Source organism: Arvicanthis niloticus, chromosome 6, assembly GCF_011762505.2.
Source record: "Arvicanthis niloticus isolate mArvNil1 chromosome 6, mArvNil1.pat.X, whole genome shotgun sequence".
Classification (NCBI taxonomy): Eukaryota; Metazoa; Chordata; class Mammalia; order Rodentia; family Muridae; genus Arvicanthis; species Arvicanthis niloticus.
In genome coordinates, this window is record NC_047663.1 from 24057469 (window position 1) to 24073467 (window position 15999).

The following is a 15999-nucleotide window of genomic DNA, read 5'->3' on the forward strand; positions in this document are numbered from 1 at the left end:
ATTACTTCCTGGTCTCTCCTCCCTCCCCTGAAAGAGGAGTCTCGGAACAATTATTTACAAAGATTTATTACAGCATAGGAGGGGTTCCGGCCTGAGGTCAGGGAAGGGGAATGGGACCAAGTTGCTGGAGGACAAAAAAAACCAGGCTCCCCCCACTGCGTGGCCCCTCTAAGGACATATAGTAAGTGCATTCCTGGCACCAAAGCACAAACAAAACGCAGCAAGCAGACTCTGCCAGTCCATCTTGCAGGCACCCAGCAGGAATAGGACACTCGGGGAGGACATCCAGAATGCTGAGGCTCTGCAAAAGAATGCTTGAGACCTGGGCCCTGGTTGAACTCTGTGAGAGAGTTAGAGACTCAAAGCCCCTCACAGGAAGAGGGGATGGTGGAGATCTCGGGGTACCTGTAGGCTCTCAGCACCTCCTTTTCCCAGATCTTAGGGCCTGCCCTGTGGGTCTCTTGTGCCCGGGGGAGAGAATCTGGAAAGGAGACTTGTGAAGGGTGAATTTTTGTTTATGGCCTTCTGGGCTTTCCAGTGTGGGTTCTCTCACCTTCCCCCCTCCCACCGGGTAAATAGAAGAATGACTGGCAGGGAAAGGCATTGGGGACTCTGGGCTTCAGCCAAAGCAAACACAGACCAGCCTTAGTCTTCTAAAACTCAGAAGCCGCAGCCCTAGCAGGTGAAAGACAGGGTACAAAGGAGGGTGGGAACAGAGTGGGTTTCTGGGGAGCACTTCCTCCTGGGAGATACAGGGCTCTGAGCTTATGTGCCAGGCTCAGGGTGGGTAGGATGCTGAGGCTCCTCTCCGGGCTCTGAAAGACAAGTAAAGAGGACTCAAGGCTGGGTTGGCCCAGGAGGTCTCCATCCACCTCCCCAGCTCACACTCCGAAGCTCACCACTTAGTGTTGCTCTGCCTCTCACTTGGTCCTCAGAGCTTCCATCTCTCTGGGGCTCATCCAGAGGAGGGGGGCGCTCCCAGGGCCCCTCCAGACCCTGGCCACAAGTAAGCTTCTGCCCCACTGGAAGAGAGGGCACACATATATAGGCTGAGTGCCCCTCTGGTGCTGTCTGACAGCCTGAGGCCAAGCTTCTGAGATGTCCATCGCTGCATGATGGGCAGAACACTGGCCTGGACAACTGTCGCTGTGATTTTAACTTAGTTCATGGGCACTTTTCCAAAGGAAATATTATGTAAGAAGATCAGTGTAGATTACCTTAGAAAATACCTTCTGGGAAGCTGGGTGTGGAGGCTTATGCCAGTAATGCAGCTATCGGGAGGCTGAAGCAGGAGGATTGCTTTGAGTTCAAGGTCAGCCTGAGATGCATTGTTAAGTTTCAGGCCAACCTGGATTGCAGAATGAGACCCTGACCTCTCAAGAGGCCCAGAGAACTGGTCCCCAGAGTTATTTGGGAATGCAGGAAATTGATGTCGTTCCCTGAGGCTTCAGTCATGTGACTCAAGGCCCCCTTCTCCTTCCTGAGGGAGCAGCTTTCATCAATTTTCCACCTGTTCTGGGGTGGAGGTGGGGCTCAGAAGGCACTCACTCAGCTCTGCCAGCCCTATGACACCCTCTCAGCCAGAGATACAGAAAGGACACCCAAGGCTTCTTGTCTGGGCCCAAGAACTGAACAGAAGTGGGAGACTGCTTGCCATTCCCATAAAAAACAGATCCAAAATGTTGAATGTGCACCAGGCTGAATGGATGAAGCACCGCCTTTTGTGGCCAGGTGTGGAAAATACAACCGTGGGAAGGGTGAGGTCTTTCTGCCTAGATGTCTGGTGTCGGGGTCTTCTGTGGGTTTCTTTCTGGCTCTTCAGCCCCCTGTGTAGGCTTTGGGTGCCTTATCTCCAGGCAGCTGAGGTTAAAGTAGAGGTGCAGACCAGACTGGTTCTTAAATCCTCAATTCTACATCTGGACACTAGAGGGCACTCTCCCATCCCATCCTAGGAGGGACAAGACACCCTCAAAGGTCCTAGAGTGTGCAAATCAGCCAACCTCTGTCGGCACAGCAGAGAGTGCATGTTAGGTTCAGAAATACCTGAAAGGGAATGTTAGGCTTTCTGACTCTGAACCTCCTCACAATTCGCTTCCATGGAGAGAACGTTCCTTTTTGGGTCTAGACTCTGTTGTCCTGAGCCTTGCCTTACTTTTTAGAAAGGGATGAACAGTGGGGAAAACCTAATCAGGTGAAGGGTTAACCAACACTAAGAGATGCCAGGTCTCAGAAGCTGGCCATAGAAGGACGTCACAGGATTCTTCCAGAAGAGCCACAGCTGACCCCACGGTAGCAGGAACCACACAGACCATAGCCCCTTCAGCTTACCAGTCCCCCTGCTGCCTTTCAGGACTTCCGCCTGGCTGTCTTCCTCCTCCTCCTCCTCTTCCTCCTCCTCCTCCTCTTCATCCTCTCGCGGATACCCCAGCTCCCGAAGCTCCCCTAACTCATCCTCTTCCTCTGAGGCCTGGTTCTCACTCAAGTTGCTGATGGTCTGCAGGTGGGATTCCGCAATGCGCTGGACAGCTGGCAGAGGGGACCGGGGAGGCAAGGGTCAGCCAGGATGAAGGAGCAGCTCACGCATGCAACTGAGGCAGAGGTGCTGCCCTTCGAAGCCCGAGTTCAATGGTAAAAGGTCACAATCCACCCCGCGGAGGGTGGGCATCAAATCAAGGTGGGAGCCACAGGCGTACATTCTAATCACATTAGCTCTTAAGCTGCTTCAAGATGCTGCCCTCCCCCACCCCAAGACTGGCATCAGAAACCCCCTGCACCACAGGGCACATGGCTGGGCAAGACCAGGCCAGCTCAGCAACAGCTTAGCATTCTCTGGCCAGGGAGCCCCCACAGCCACGTGTCCAGTACTGGAAAGTGTTTACCAGTGTTAACCTCAGGCAGAGGTGCCAGGCCTGTAGGCCAGGGCCATTTTCCCTATCATTGTTCACAGTGATTCATGTTTCTTCGCTTCCCTGCCCAAACTGCCCAGCCTTAGATACCAATCTGCACTCTTCCCCAGGCTCCCAAACCAGGAACAGTCCTGAGCCTGAGGTCACAGCACTCTGCAGCCCGTAGAGTCCTTGCTGGGCAAGTGGACTGCTCAGATGTAGCCCTCACCGTCGTGACCCATATCCCTAATCTCCCAGCCTCCTCTGCGGTGACCCAGAAAGCAGCAACACCCCACCACCACCACCACGAAGACCTGCTCAGATGCAGCCGAGGAAAGGAACAGTGTGGGCGGCTTCCCAAAGACGAAAAGCGGGGAAGGGAAAAAAGGATGGGCTGGGGGTTCTGGGGATTGTTAAGGTTTAAAAGAACATTATTGGGTTAAGACTGGGGTGGTGGAGGGACTGGGAATGTAGCATTTACAGGGCCCTGGCTTTTGTTTCTATCCTGTAATCACAGCACCCATAGAGTAGAGGCAAGAAGATCAGGAATGTATATGTATCCTCAGCTATATAGTGAGGTCTAATCTAGCCTGGGCTACATAAGCAATCCCCTCAAACAAAACTAAATAAAAGACAAGGTCAGCAAGAGGCCAGGGACTATCGGGATTTTAGAATAGGTGAGGCATTAGGTCCACTGCCCCCAAACTAGACTCTTTGCAGTAGCCAGTGGTTCTGGGCTACTTAATCCAGCAGTGGCCCCTCCTTTTAGCAGCCCAGGGGGTAGGCTGAACACCTCCTGTGCAGTGAGCAGGGCCATGTACTCCTGCCAACTCAGGGACAGGCACAGAGGGTGCATTGTGTGTGCCCAATGCCCCGCCCTGCCCCCAGCTCCCAACCTACCTCTTCCCGGTGCCTGTGGGTAAGCTACCCAGGCAATAAAATCTCAATAAATTGCCCTGCCCTGGCCTTGGGGACCCAGCAAAGTTTCACCTTGAGCCAACCCAGAGAGCTCTGACCTGACCTCAAAGCACCCACACTGCTCCCCTGAGCCTGTGCTGTCCACCTTCCTGGAGGGCTCTTGAATCCTGCCCTACAAAACCCAAGCCCTGCCAGGCACTTGCCCTTGCCCAGAAAGGTCTAAGCTTGCCAAATAGAACCATCTCAGTGCAGAAGGGCCTCTAGGCTGAGGGAGAGGCAGTCAGTCAGCAGGCAGGCAGTCGGGGGAGGAGAGTTATTTAGTTCGTGATCCAAGGTGCTGGCAGGTGTGTGCAGAGCCTGTGCTCCCCCCACTCCCCCACCCCCCTACCCCGTGAGCTTGTTTGCATTACTCAGTCTCTCGTGCCTGGCTGGGCCTTCAAGGGTCCTTCCCTACAGTACTGTCTCCTTCTCTTACCTCTGCATGTCTGGGACCCTAAAATCCCCCAACCCCAAGTCTTCCTCGTTAGGATTCAGGAAGCCAGCAGTGTGGTGATGGCCCTGCACACCTTTAATCCCAGCACTTGAGTGGGGGAGGGGGCCAGAGGCAGGTGGATCTCGGAGTTTGAGGCCAGCCTAGTCTACAGAGTGAGTTCCTGGACAGCCAGGGCTACACAGAGAAACCCTGTCTCAGGGGAAAAAAAAAAAAAGATTCAAGAACCCCAATACAGCCCTCTCCTGACTCCTTCCCACATCCCTGTCTCCCTACCTAGATGCTATAGATATAGCTCCAGAAGGCTGGAGTAGCAGATCTTTGGTCAACTTTTGGTACACAAGAAATTTCCTGGCCCTAAACTCCTACCTCAGCCCACTCCCTAAGTGTATAACCAAAGCCAGGGAGGGCTGAACTAGAGGTGTAGCTCAGTGTTAGTGTGTGCTTAGTGTATAAGACACAGCCTTCATCCCCAACACCTCCCTGGAAAGGACACGGGGCGGGGATCCCCCTCACAGTCACCCAGCCTGGTGTGGAGAAGAGTCAGATTGTCTTAAGACAGAGTCTCATTATGTATCTCAAGTTAGCCTCAGACTCACTGAACACGACCTCAAACTTCCAATCCTCCTGGCTCTACCTCCCGAGTGCTAGGCGTACAGGCGCGTCAGTACCATTGGTTTACATGGTGCTGGTACTGGAAGCCAGGGTCTCATATGTGCGATGCACATACTCTACGCCCTAGTCTAAAGCCCAAATTCTTGTACTCCTTGGGAATATGCCATGTGTCTTCACGCCTGCTTTAAACCCTTCCTTCTACATGTCCCTCCGGTCCTTGCACACTGCTACTCGCTGCGGCTTCCTTCCTTCACGTTCCTGTCTTGGGGGAAGGAAAACACCAACTCCTCTCTCTGCTCTTCCCTGCTTCTCTCTTGTGCTCCCAGGCTTGGCGGGCAGGCTGACAGGTGCTCCTGTTGTCCTTGGCTGTTGGGAAGCCACATTAAACCCACCCACCCAGGGGAGGTCTCAGCACACCTCCAGGAGAAGGGGCAGGCCCAGCAGGAAAGGCCTCGGGTGTGGGTGACAGGCCACTGACACCTAGTTAGGAAGAGGCCCTTGGCTCACTCACACACACCTTCTCTTCCTTCAGGTGTATCTCCTACAGCTATCTGGCTAGAAATCAAGTCTCCGGCTGTCCTTAAAGCCTGGCTTCACACTGCCAGCCCCTCTGTGTGCCTGTTTCTTTCCTGGCCTGTAGATCCCATCAGCCTTAGCACTGTCCGTGTGCAAGCTCTCCCCCAGAGGCAAAGGGTCCATGAGGCCAGGGACTGAATCACTCAGTTTTCATTTCTGTGTGAGACACGGTCTTGCTGCATTGCCCTAGCCGTCGGGCATTCACTGTGCGGCCCAGGCTGATCTCATGTACACACCGATCTTCCTGCCTCTGCCTCCGACGTGAGGAATTACAGGTATGAGCCATCAGGTAACTTTGTTTTGTTTTCGTTTTCAGGTATCTTTGTTTTGCTTTTTGAGACCGGGACTCCCTGTGCAACTCTGGCTGACCCAGCACTCTCTCTATAGACCAGTATGGCCTTGAACTCACAAAACCCAGCCTGCTTCTGTCTCCGAAATGCTGAGCTAACAGACCTCTGCACCACCATACTGACTTACCTAAAATCCGCATTAGGGCTGTAACCTAGGGCCTGTCAATTGAGTGCTCTACCACCAAGCTACCCTGTGAGCCCCCCAATCTCCCTCATCTTATTTCACCCATTGCCCACCAATGAGACCTGGCAATATGAGACAGGAGTGACGCCTTTTACCCCAGACAGAAAAGCAGATGCAGGATGCAGGAGCCCAGGATGCAGAACTGCACGCTGGAATGGAGCTGTGGAGCCTGAGGGGAAAGTGGGCGGCAAGCATGGCCCAGCAGAGACACTTTCAGAGTCTCTCACCTCAATGCTTACTGTCCCAGCTCTCCCTTTCAAACCCTCCCCCCCAACCTACTGTTAAGATCCTAGCTGCCCTTTCCCTGCCTCTGAGAACCTAAGAAGAAGCTATTCTCCCAAGTCAGGCAGAGGGTTGGTGGCAGTCCTTCCCAGATGACAGTTCCTCTTCCTCACCCACGTGCATGGCTCCAGGAGACCATAAGACAGATGGAGGGGTGGGGTTAGTACCTTTCAGTGACGGCGGAGTGTAGGCACAGGGGTTGGGTCTCTTCGACTTTGGGTGGTGCCCCTCTCCAGAGGTTCTCTACAGGAAAGAAGCAGTTGAAACAGGCTCCCCAGATACCCTTCCCCTTCCCCTCTCTCCAGTGGGACAACTGACTTGAATAGCTGACATAGCATGGGACACCTAGGGCACCTAGGCTAAGCCCCCCCCCCCACATTAGCAGAAGTCTGACTCAGAGCAGGACCCTCAGTCATGGACACCCCACCCCACCCCACTAAGAGAGAGGGTGACACCTGAACAGGATCTTGGGGGCAGGGGAAGCAATTGATATACTAATGTGTCCTGTGGTGTCCTAGGTTGGCTCTGGAGACATCAGTCTACCCTGCCCAACTCCAGAGGGCCCAGCTAAGTGTCCTTCCAGCTGCCCCAGGAAACTCACCTGGTGCGGAGAGGCCTCCTCCTCTAAGAGAGGCCACCAGGCACACACCAACCATGACCAAGGAGGAGAGAAAAAGAATCAGGTTACTTTCCCCAAAGCCTCAGTCTTTGGGACAGCAAAAGTGTGCCCTTCCCTCCTGGTGCCAACAGGTGCCAAAAGAATAAACCAACCCAGCTGCATTGGCCTTCCAGGCCTCCAGTCTCCAGCCCCTCCCTCTCTGGTGGGGCCCCTCAGAAAAGCACCTGAGGTGGGGTAGGGAGCAGGGAATGGGCCCTACCTGGCGAGGAGTGCTCTGAAACCCGGAACAGCATGGCAGGGGTTGGTCTCCGGCGCCTGATCTAGGGAGATGGAGGAAGGAAGGACAGGATGAACACCTCATAGGGGCACCACACCATCACACTCAGCCAGCTGGGAACTGGGCTTTGGAGTCCTCAGGGAGCCTGGGAATCAAAGGCGGCTAGCGCTCACTGGGCTCAGGCAATCACTTTATTTTACAGGGAAGAAAAGTCCAGGACTTAGAGAGGTTCAGCAAAGTACTCAAGGTCACACAGCACACTGAGTCCAAAGGACTAGAAAAACCGTCCCGGACTCCTAGTCCAGCCGCATTGTACAGCTATTGTAGAACGTCCTCTAGACACCAAAGCTGGTGTCAGCTCCTACAGCCAACTTGAGCACTCCGAGGGAGAGGGAAGGAGCTACCTATGGCCCTACCCACCAAAGGTCAGCTCAAGGGCTTCAAAGCAGCTGGCCTCCGCTGCAGAAGAAGTCTGAGCCCAGTACTGCAGACACCCCCACCCTTACCTGAGTGTGGGCCTGAGTTCCAGACACTGAGGGGTCTGCTGGGGTTTCTGGAGGTTAGAATCTGGGCCCACTGGCAGAGTCTTTCTCAAGCTGTGGAATTTATCACCCAGTTCTCATGGGAAAAAACTGTAAAAATGTTCTCCTTGCCCACCCCTAGCTTGGCAATCAGACCAACTGTCAGTTAATTAGGTCCTCTGGAGCTCCAGGGAACTGGAGGGAGGACCAGGTAATTGAAGCTAAAGCAGTCGCTGGCAAAAGCTGCTTAGGCCCAGGCTTCAGCCCTCCCCTAAACATCCCAAGAAGGGCTTTCTCCAGTCTTTACTACCCTCCCTCTCCAGAGCCATTGGCATCTCAGCAACAAGTGTCCTTGCTAGGTCGAGAACAAACCTCTGCCACCACCACTCTCCCTCACACCTTGGTGGGTCTCTCAAGCCTCAAGGAAGAGATGTCAGTTCACTCTCTGGGGTCGAAGCTCCAGGTCCTGATAGTATAGAGTTTTTAGAACAACGTTCTGGGGACCCCCCCCCCCCACTAGGCCTATAGGGTGAAACTGTGGTCCTCTAGACCATGAGTGGTTGAAGTGACAGCCTCAGACATCAGAGCTGTTTGTGTCCATGGGATGCCACCAAGGTGATGTGGTCCCCGTGGGAAAACGACTAGCCTAGCGGGGCTATGTAAGAGCCAAAAGGGCAGTCCCCGCGAACAGATTGTTCCCGGACTCTCACTGCGGGAATTCTCCCGCCCAAGATCGGCTCAAAGGTCCGGGGAAAAGTTGCTAGGAGTCTCCAGAGAACTTCCCGTCCTGTGGGGCGCCCCGCTGCAGCCCAGGCTGGGTCCAACATGGGACGCGCCGGACTGTGCTGGGGTGGGGGTGGAGAATGTGCTGGGGGTGATACGTGGGTGGGGCGCGGCCCCCTTACCATCTCCACCTGTCGGGGGTCGAGCTGGCTTGGGGGCGCGGGCACAGAGAACTGGATCTTCTTGCGGTCCTTGGGGTCCATGGCCGGCGGCTGCGCGCTCCTGGGGTGTCTGGCTGAGCCCTGCTCCGCTGTCCGGAGCCGCGGCTGGCGCGTGCTGCGCGGAGGAGAAGGAGGGGGAGCACTGTCCCCGCACCCAGGAAAATCCCGCGCTCCACCAGGGGATCGCGCGAGGGCCGGAAGGGCTGGGCAACGGGGCTCGCCTGCAGTGCCCGGCTCAGCGTCCCCAGGCCAGGGCTCAGGGTCCCCGCGCCTTGGCTGCGCGCTATCGGTTTGAGGCGCGGGGCTCCGGCTCCCAACCTGAGCTCTCCCTGGGTTTCGGCGGGCTGCCCTCGGCCTTGCTCCACCAGCTTCTGTCTATCCCCCACTCTGCCTTCTTCCTCTCCGCGCTTCTGCCGCTACTGGCTGCACCCCACGGGTCCCAACCCTGGGGTCCCAGCCCGTCCTCTCTGCCAGGGACTGGCGCCCAGGCGTTTGGAGGGAGGGCTTAGTGGAAAGCGGCCAATGAGCATCAAGAAGCGTGTTCTCCCCGGGCTGGGAGGAGGGTGCGGAGTGCAAGCCAGGGCTAGGGGAGCGGCCCAGAGGCCCCCTGCGGTCTCCCCAGAACTCGGCTTTGCATTATTGATGGAGTCCAATGGTGACGCTAAGAGGAGGGGGCTGGGGCAGCTGGAGCGGGATTCTAGCCTTAACCACTTCGGGGGCCCTCCGGGACTTGGAGTTTTAAGGGAGGCTCGTGAGGTCGAGAGGAGAGTGCCAGCATGTCACGCTGTGAATGGGGGTGTCCTAGAAAGCGAGTGTGAGAGAGGTGTGTGTGGGAGGACACCTGTCAGTCATCGTGGTAGGGAGTATGTGCGAGTGAATGCCAGAGGCCTGGAGTGCTGTAGCTGGGGAGGGTGGGGGTCGGTGCGGTGTGAGCGTGTGAGCCTATGTAAGTGTGTCAGAGTGTCAAAACTGCGGGTGTGAGTGGCAGCGTGTGGGAGGACTGCGTGTGTGCGGGGGAGGGTGTGGGTGTGGAGGAGGATGTCAGAGACTGTCAAGGTGATGGGCAGGCGGGTGCCAGCTTGCGGGGGGCCTATGCAGGAGAGGGGCTTGAGGCTGAGAATGTGAGAGCAAATTCCCTAGGGGAGGGGGGGTGGGATGAGTCCCTGCCACAATGTACCCAGCATTCACGTGTCTCTTGCCTTTTCTCCGCAGCTACTGGGGGAGGGGACAGAACCAGCCCAGGGGCAGGGTTGGGGGGCTGCCTTCCCAGTTACACGTGCCATCACATGTGTGGGCTTGGTGCATTGAGGAACAGAGCTGGGGGCGTGTGTTCATTCCGAGGTGCCAGTCTCTTCTACAGAGGTGTGTGTGTGTGTGTGTGTGTGTCTCGTATGGAGGAGAGGGGCTACTTTGTGGGTTAAGTACCCTTGTTTATCTGTCCAAGCCCTTGAGTCTCTGCAGGAGCTGGCACTACCCTCTGTGGGACTGGCAAGAAGGACTGAGTGCCTCTCTGTAGTGCCCAGAAGGGGCGTGTGTAGACCTGTGCTTGTATGTGCCCTCCTGGGGTTCTGTTTGTGTTGGCTGTCCTCTCTTCTGGTCACTCTTAGGCCAGGAACAGCAGGAGCCCTCCCCACCACACCCCTAACTCCACCGGCAACTTTTCCACTCCCAGCCCAGCGCTCTGGCTCCAGGGGTGGACTGAGAGGCCAATGGAGTCTTATGGAAATGAGGTCAGGGGCGTGCAGTTCTGCCCCAGACTCAGTGCCCTGGGGGCGGCGGGGGGTGGTGGGGGAGAGCACCAGGGGCCAAGCTTCGCTCTTGGGAATAGGATGTCCTGGTGGCCAGCTCCACATCCTCCGGCCTAGGCCTGGCCACAGCTTGTTGACTTACATATTTTCTGGGATGCAGCTCATGATAGGTTGATGTCCCTGGGACATGGGCATCTCTGCCAGTCCCGAGCTTGGCCCAGGACCCCTCTTCCAGATGGGGTGTGGTAAGGAAAGGCGAAGCCCAGCTTGTTGGTATGTTGGGAGGATAAAGAGAGAGATGGCCAGGCAGACGCTGGGCAGCCTTTAGGTCAAAGTGGGGGTAAAAGACTGGAGTTCCCCTGCTGGGGTTCGTGAGGAAGGGGATGGTGGATAAAGGGGGAAGGGATGAAGCTGTGACCCCCAGTGGTACCTCAGTGCCCATTGGAAACTTCTGGGAATGCACTGGCTTGGCCTGAACAATCAGGAAGGACTACCCCCATGGTGCTAGGGAGACGGGAGCACAAGTTATTCCCAAAAGATGGACTTTTGGGGACAGTGAATAATCTTCAGTTCTTTGCCCAGCTCTGTCTGGGTGTCATGCCTCTGACTACTCAGCCCCAAAGGGGAGTAGGGAGACACATGTGCAGAGGACCCACAGAGGGAGAGGAACACAGAGCTAGGAGGGACAGAGGGTTGGGGGGGGAAGGGGGTGTCCGTCACAAAGAGAGCAAAAAGAAGAGGAACCGTGTGAGAGATGAAGAGACAAAAGGAAGTGGAGGGGACAATGCCTTATGACAGGAAGGCAGGAGACAGAGATGGAGAGAGAGTAAAAATAGCTCCACATTAAGATAATTGCAGCTCACAGCTCTGCCCTCCGTTAGGAATTAAATGAGGTTTTATTACTTTGATTTTTCTCTCCTGGATCCTACGCGACTTCTCAGGAACTTGGGGAAAAGTTTTTGCGGTGGGCGGCCAGGTGGCGGGCGGAGGCTGCGTGGGTGACAGAGAGGAAGGGAACAGGGAACTGGGGAGGGAGGGCCAGGGGCAAGGAGTGGGTTGGGGTTGGTGGGGGTGGCAGAGCCTAGCAAGAGGTAGGGGAGGAGGGACTGGACAAACAGGTGGGAGGGCTGAGAAGCCAGCCTGACTCCCATTCACTTCGACTTGGAATTAATCATATGCAAATGAGATGTAAAAATAATATACCACTCCTGGGTTATTATGCTTGAGTGTGAAGAACAGGCAGCTAAGTCCAAAGAACAATTTCAAGACCTCGGTTGACTTATTTCCTGCTCGCTCGGACTGACAAGGTCGTATAGTGGTGGGTGACTGATCCCTCTGAGCACACTGCTTTGAGGCTTTCTGATATTTACTTTTTCTTCTTGACCAGTCCCGGTCGTGCAAGAGCCACTGCACCGTCCTTCTCTGGAAGACGACTTTGGGAAGGTGCTGTGAGGCCTTTGCCCTCCTTTGAGGAGGTGAAAAAGCTCAATCAGTTATTTCTCTTCTTCAATCCAAGCACATAAATTCACATTGGGGGTAGGAGGGCAGGGAAGAGTTGGCCAGCCCTGGATCGGAGGTCCGGGGATTACTGTGTAAACTTAAGGAGACACAGTTCCTTTGTGTCTCCTCGCTTCTGTATATTTCAAAGCCCATCTTGTACAGTGGCTGTGACGATTCAACAGGATCGTCAATTTAAACCCCAGCGCAGTTGGAGCTTCCAGGTAGTCTTTAAAGGTTTGGTCTTCCTCCGCCGCTTAAGATATGAAGTTTTGTGAATGGCCAGCAGGTGGCGGACTCGACCAGGGTTCGGGCTGCAGCACCGCTGGCTGGCAATGTGGGTCTGCAGTTGGGCATCAAGCAGGTGACCTTGGCACCACTAAGCAGAGCTGGAACTGGAAGGAGCGGCATGTGGCAGCTGAAAGGGAGGCCCCAGGAAGTCTTGGGAAGCAGCCTTAGAGGAGCTTGGGAAAGCGAGCTGGGTGCACAGGGCCATCTTTGCCTGCCGCTAAGGGGAAAGAGAGAGCTTGGCGAAGGGAACAGAGAGAAAAATTTAAAGAAAAGATAGAGAGAGCAAGGGCATTCTTGGCCAAGACGGTGGAGAACAGTCATCTGAGTCTTCTTCATCCACTTATCTAGCGTCTTCTCGCCATTCAGTATAATCCTATCGGAATCTATGTGCTTTAAAAAAAAATCGTTAGAAGCACAGAACATAACAAGATTGAGCATACCCTGCAATGGAGTTTTGAACTGTGCTTAAAGATTTGTTTATTTTGGGCTGGTGAGATGGCTCAGCAGTTAAGAACACTGACTGCTCTTCCAGAGGTTCTGAGTTCAATTCCCAGCAACCACCTGGTGACTCACAACCGTCTGTAATGGGATCTGATGCCCTTTTCTGGTGTGTCTGAGGACAGTTACAGTGTACTCATATACATTAAAAAAAAAAAAGAAGAAGAAGAAGCTGGACAGTGGTGGTGGCTGTCCTTAATCCCAGCACTTGGGAGGTAGAGGCAGGTGGATTTCTGAGTTTCAGGCCACCCACCCTGGTCTACAGAGTGAGTTCCAGGACAGCCAGGGCTACACAGAGAAACCAGTCTCGAAAAAACTAAAAAAAAAAAAAAAAAAAATTCGTTTATTTTTATTCATGTATATGAGTGTTTTGCTTGCTTGTGTATCACCTACATGCAGAGCCACAAGAGGGTGACTGAACCCCTGGAGATACAATTGTAAGCTGGCATCTGAGTGCTAGGAACCAAACCCTGGTCCTCTGCAAGAACAGCAAGTGGGTTTTTTGTTGTTGTTGTTGTTGTTGTTTTTTTTTTTTTTGTGGTGGTGGTTTGGTTTGCTTTGTTTTCAAGACAGGTTTTTGTTTTTGTTTTTTTTCTGTGTATCCTTGATTGTCCTGGAACTTGCACTGTAAACCAGGCTGGCCTTGAACTCACAGAGCTCTACCTGCCTCTGCCTCCCGAGTTCTGGGATTAATCCATGAGCCACCATGGCCGACTCATAAACAGCAAGTGTTTTAAACTTCTGAGCCATCTCTCTAGCCCTGATTATTATTTTAAGACAGGGTCTCACTGTATAAGCCTTGGTTAGCTGGAAACTCACTATGTACACTAGGCTAGCCTTAAGCTCACGGAGATCCTCTTGCCCTCTGCCTCCTGAGTGCTGGTTTTGTCATGGACCACAAAGCCCAGCTGGAAAGTCTATATAGCATGTGACTGTCACCATTTAAAAAGTATATATTCCATCACCACACTGGGGGGGGGGGGCTCCCCTGCTCTGCCTGGCTCAATCTCCCCGTCCTGGTTCTATGTGAGTCGAAGCTCCCCTTTAGAGGTTTGTTATGTGTGTGGGGTGCCTGCTTGGTAACCACCTGCATGCAAAGACAGAGGAGGGCAATGGAGCTTCTGGAGTTACAGTTAGTTGTAAGCTGGCACGTGGGTGCTGGGAATCAAACACCGAGTGCTCTTAACTCCTGTGTGTGTGTGTGTGCGCGCGCGTGTGTGCGCATCGTGTTGATTCAATGCCAGCAGAGGCTAGACGAGGGTGTCCCATCCCCTGGGTGGAATTACAGACAGTTGTGCACCACCATGTGGGTGCTGGGAATGGAACCTCTGAAGGAGCAGCCAGTGCTCTTAACCCCTAAGCCGTTTCTCCAATCCAGAATCAAAGCTCTTAGCACACGGTTTTAAGATGTGTCCTCTATACCATGTATCTGTACTCTGGATTCTGAGGTACTGTCGGGGAGATGAACTGAGGAATAAATGAATAAACAAACATAAGTTGTAGACACTAACAAGATTATTATTGCGTTTGTTTGGGGTTTTTTGTTTGTTTTTACACTCCTATTTGGAACTTTTACTGTCCAGGACACTGAGTTAGGCCCTGTATGTGCAATATCTCATTCAATCTTCTAGGATAGTCCCATTTTATAGATGGGACAACTGAGGCTTCAGAGGGCTTCAGCAGCTTTTGCCAGGAGCCTAGTTCAAATAAAAGACAGTTCTATCCCAGCACTTGGGAGGCAGAAACAGGCAGATTTCTGAGTTCGAAGCCAGCCTGGTCTACAGAGTGAGTTCCAGGACAGCCAGGGCTATACAGAGAAACCCTGTCTCCAAAAAACAAAACAAAACAAAACAAAACAAAACAAAACAAAAAGACAGTTCTAGGCAGCATGGCGACCTATACTTAAAATCCTAGCATTCATGAGGTTGAACCATGAGTTGCAGACTAACCTGGGCTACAAACAAACAAAACCACCCACAGACAACCTTAGCCTCCAGAGATCACCTCCTTTTGCCGTGGGCGTGGGGAATTAGGAAGCTCGAATCTGGGCCTTGTCCGTTAGATTAGCACTGCGCTTCATCCCCAGTACTGAAGTCCTCATTCTTTGGACACAGGGTCTCACTACACAGTCTTTGCAGGCCTGGAACTTGCTGTGTAGCCCAGGCTGACTTCGAACCCACAGTGCTGAGGTTAAAGGAGTCGGCGTTACCCCTGTCTTCGACACGTTTAGAACCGACGAGTGGAAGATCACTAGCGTGCACTGGAGTGGGCTCCGTTCCAGTTCCGTTTTGAACCTGGTTTCTTTCCCTCCCAGCTTGGTTTCCACCGATCGCCTGAGAAGCAGAGATCGGTGTGTCGAGGTTGCCCTCTGGTGGCAGAAACCAGTACAGTAGCATCTATGCCCTCTGGCGCCCCCAGGTGGAAGCTGAAATGTGGGTGAGAAGAGAGCAGGCTGCAACCCAAGGAGGGGGGAGGGGCAGCCTCAGCCGCCGGCACCTGGAGACCCCCTGCTCTGGCCACTGCCTGGTGCCCCCCGAGGTGCCAGCTGAGGCTGCCCCCGAAGAATGCCAGCTGCCGGAGCTCGCCGCCTCCCGCTCCCTCCACCAGCCTCACACACACTGCAATCCCGGTCCAGTCGGCTGCTTCCATTCCCTGAAGAAGAGGCCCTAAAGTTAAAACAGCTGTTAATTTATAAACCAATTTTTCCGTGACTGCTTAATAAATCGCCAGCAGCTGCTCTGCCCCCTCCTCCTGCCCAGGCACCCGGCCCCGGGGGCTGCATGGAGAAGCTCGGGGCTGCCAGCCTACCCCTCCTGCCTCCTTTGCCCACCAGCCCCCAACTTTCCCCTAGACCCCCCCCAAAAGGGGAAATCCGGGTGAGCCCAGCTTCCCTGGTCTTCATCATGGGGCTAAAATGAAAATGGGCTTTCTTTCCTGAAGTAAACACCCCAGTGCCCCTCCCTAAACTCCCAGGCCCAGAAGGTGGCAGTGGAGGTTTTCCCTGGCTCTGGGGAATGAGCAGGCTGTGGTCCCTTGGGCCATTGGAAGGTCAGGGGACCCTGGTCTGGCCCAGGGCTCATCTTTGAGAGTGCTGGAATCTCAGTTTCCCTGCCAGGGTCATCCCCCTGACAGATGCTAACTGAAGTCGAACCCTGCTTTTCTCTCAAGGGTATGCTGAGAGAAAGCAGAGGATCCTGGGACAGCACCCACTCCTGAAAGATGCCCCCTTCTCAGGAGCACGGTAAGACGTGGGTCTTGTGAAAGATTCTCTGTCCAGCTTCTTCCAGTGGGGAGAAAATAGCTG

General features: G+C 54.2%; 1 protein-coding gene across 2 annotated transcripts; it reads right to left on the reverse strand.

Moving 5' to 3' along the window:
• Positions 1-48: 48 nt before the first annotated feature.
• Positions 49-9339, reverse strand: Ppp1r1b (protein phosphatase 1 regulatory inhibitor subunit 1B). Of its 2 annotated transcripts, none has more exons than XM_034504356.2 (7): positions 8623-9339; positions 7179-7239; positions 6902-6924; positions 6468-6543; positions 2329-2526; positions 900-1022; positions 49-815 (listed from the first exon to the last, which is right to left on the reverse strand). In XM_034504356.2, the coding sequence occupies exons 1-7, from the start codon at positions 8701-8703 to the stop codon at positions 766-768; spliced, it is 612 nt and encodes a 203-aa protein (XP_034360247.1). In that variant the 5' UTR covers positions 8704-9339; the 3' UTR covers positions 49-765. The 2 variants fall into 2 exon arrangements, with proteins under 2 accessions (XP_034360247.1, XP_034360248.1); XM_034504357.2 differs by lacking the exon at positions 8623-9339 and adding an exon at positions 7703-8225.
• Positions 9340-15999: the final 6660 nt, after the last annotated feature.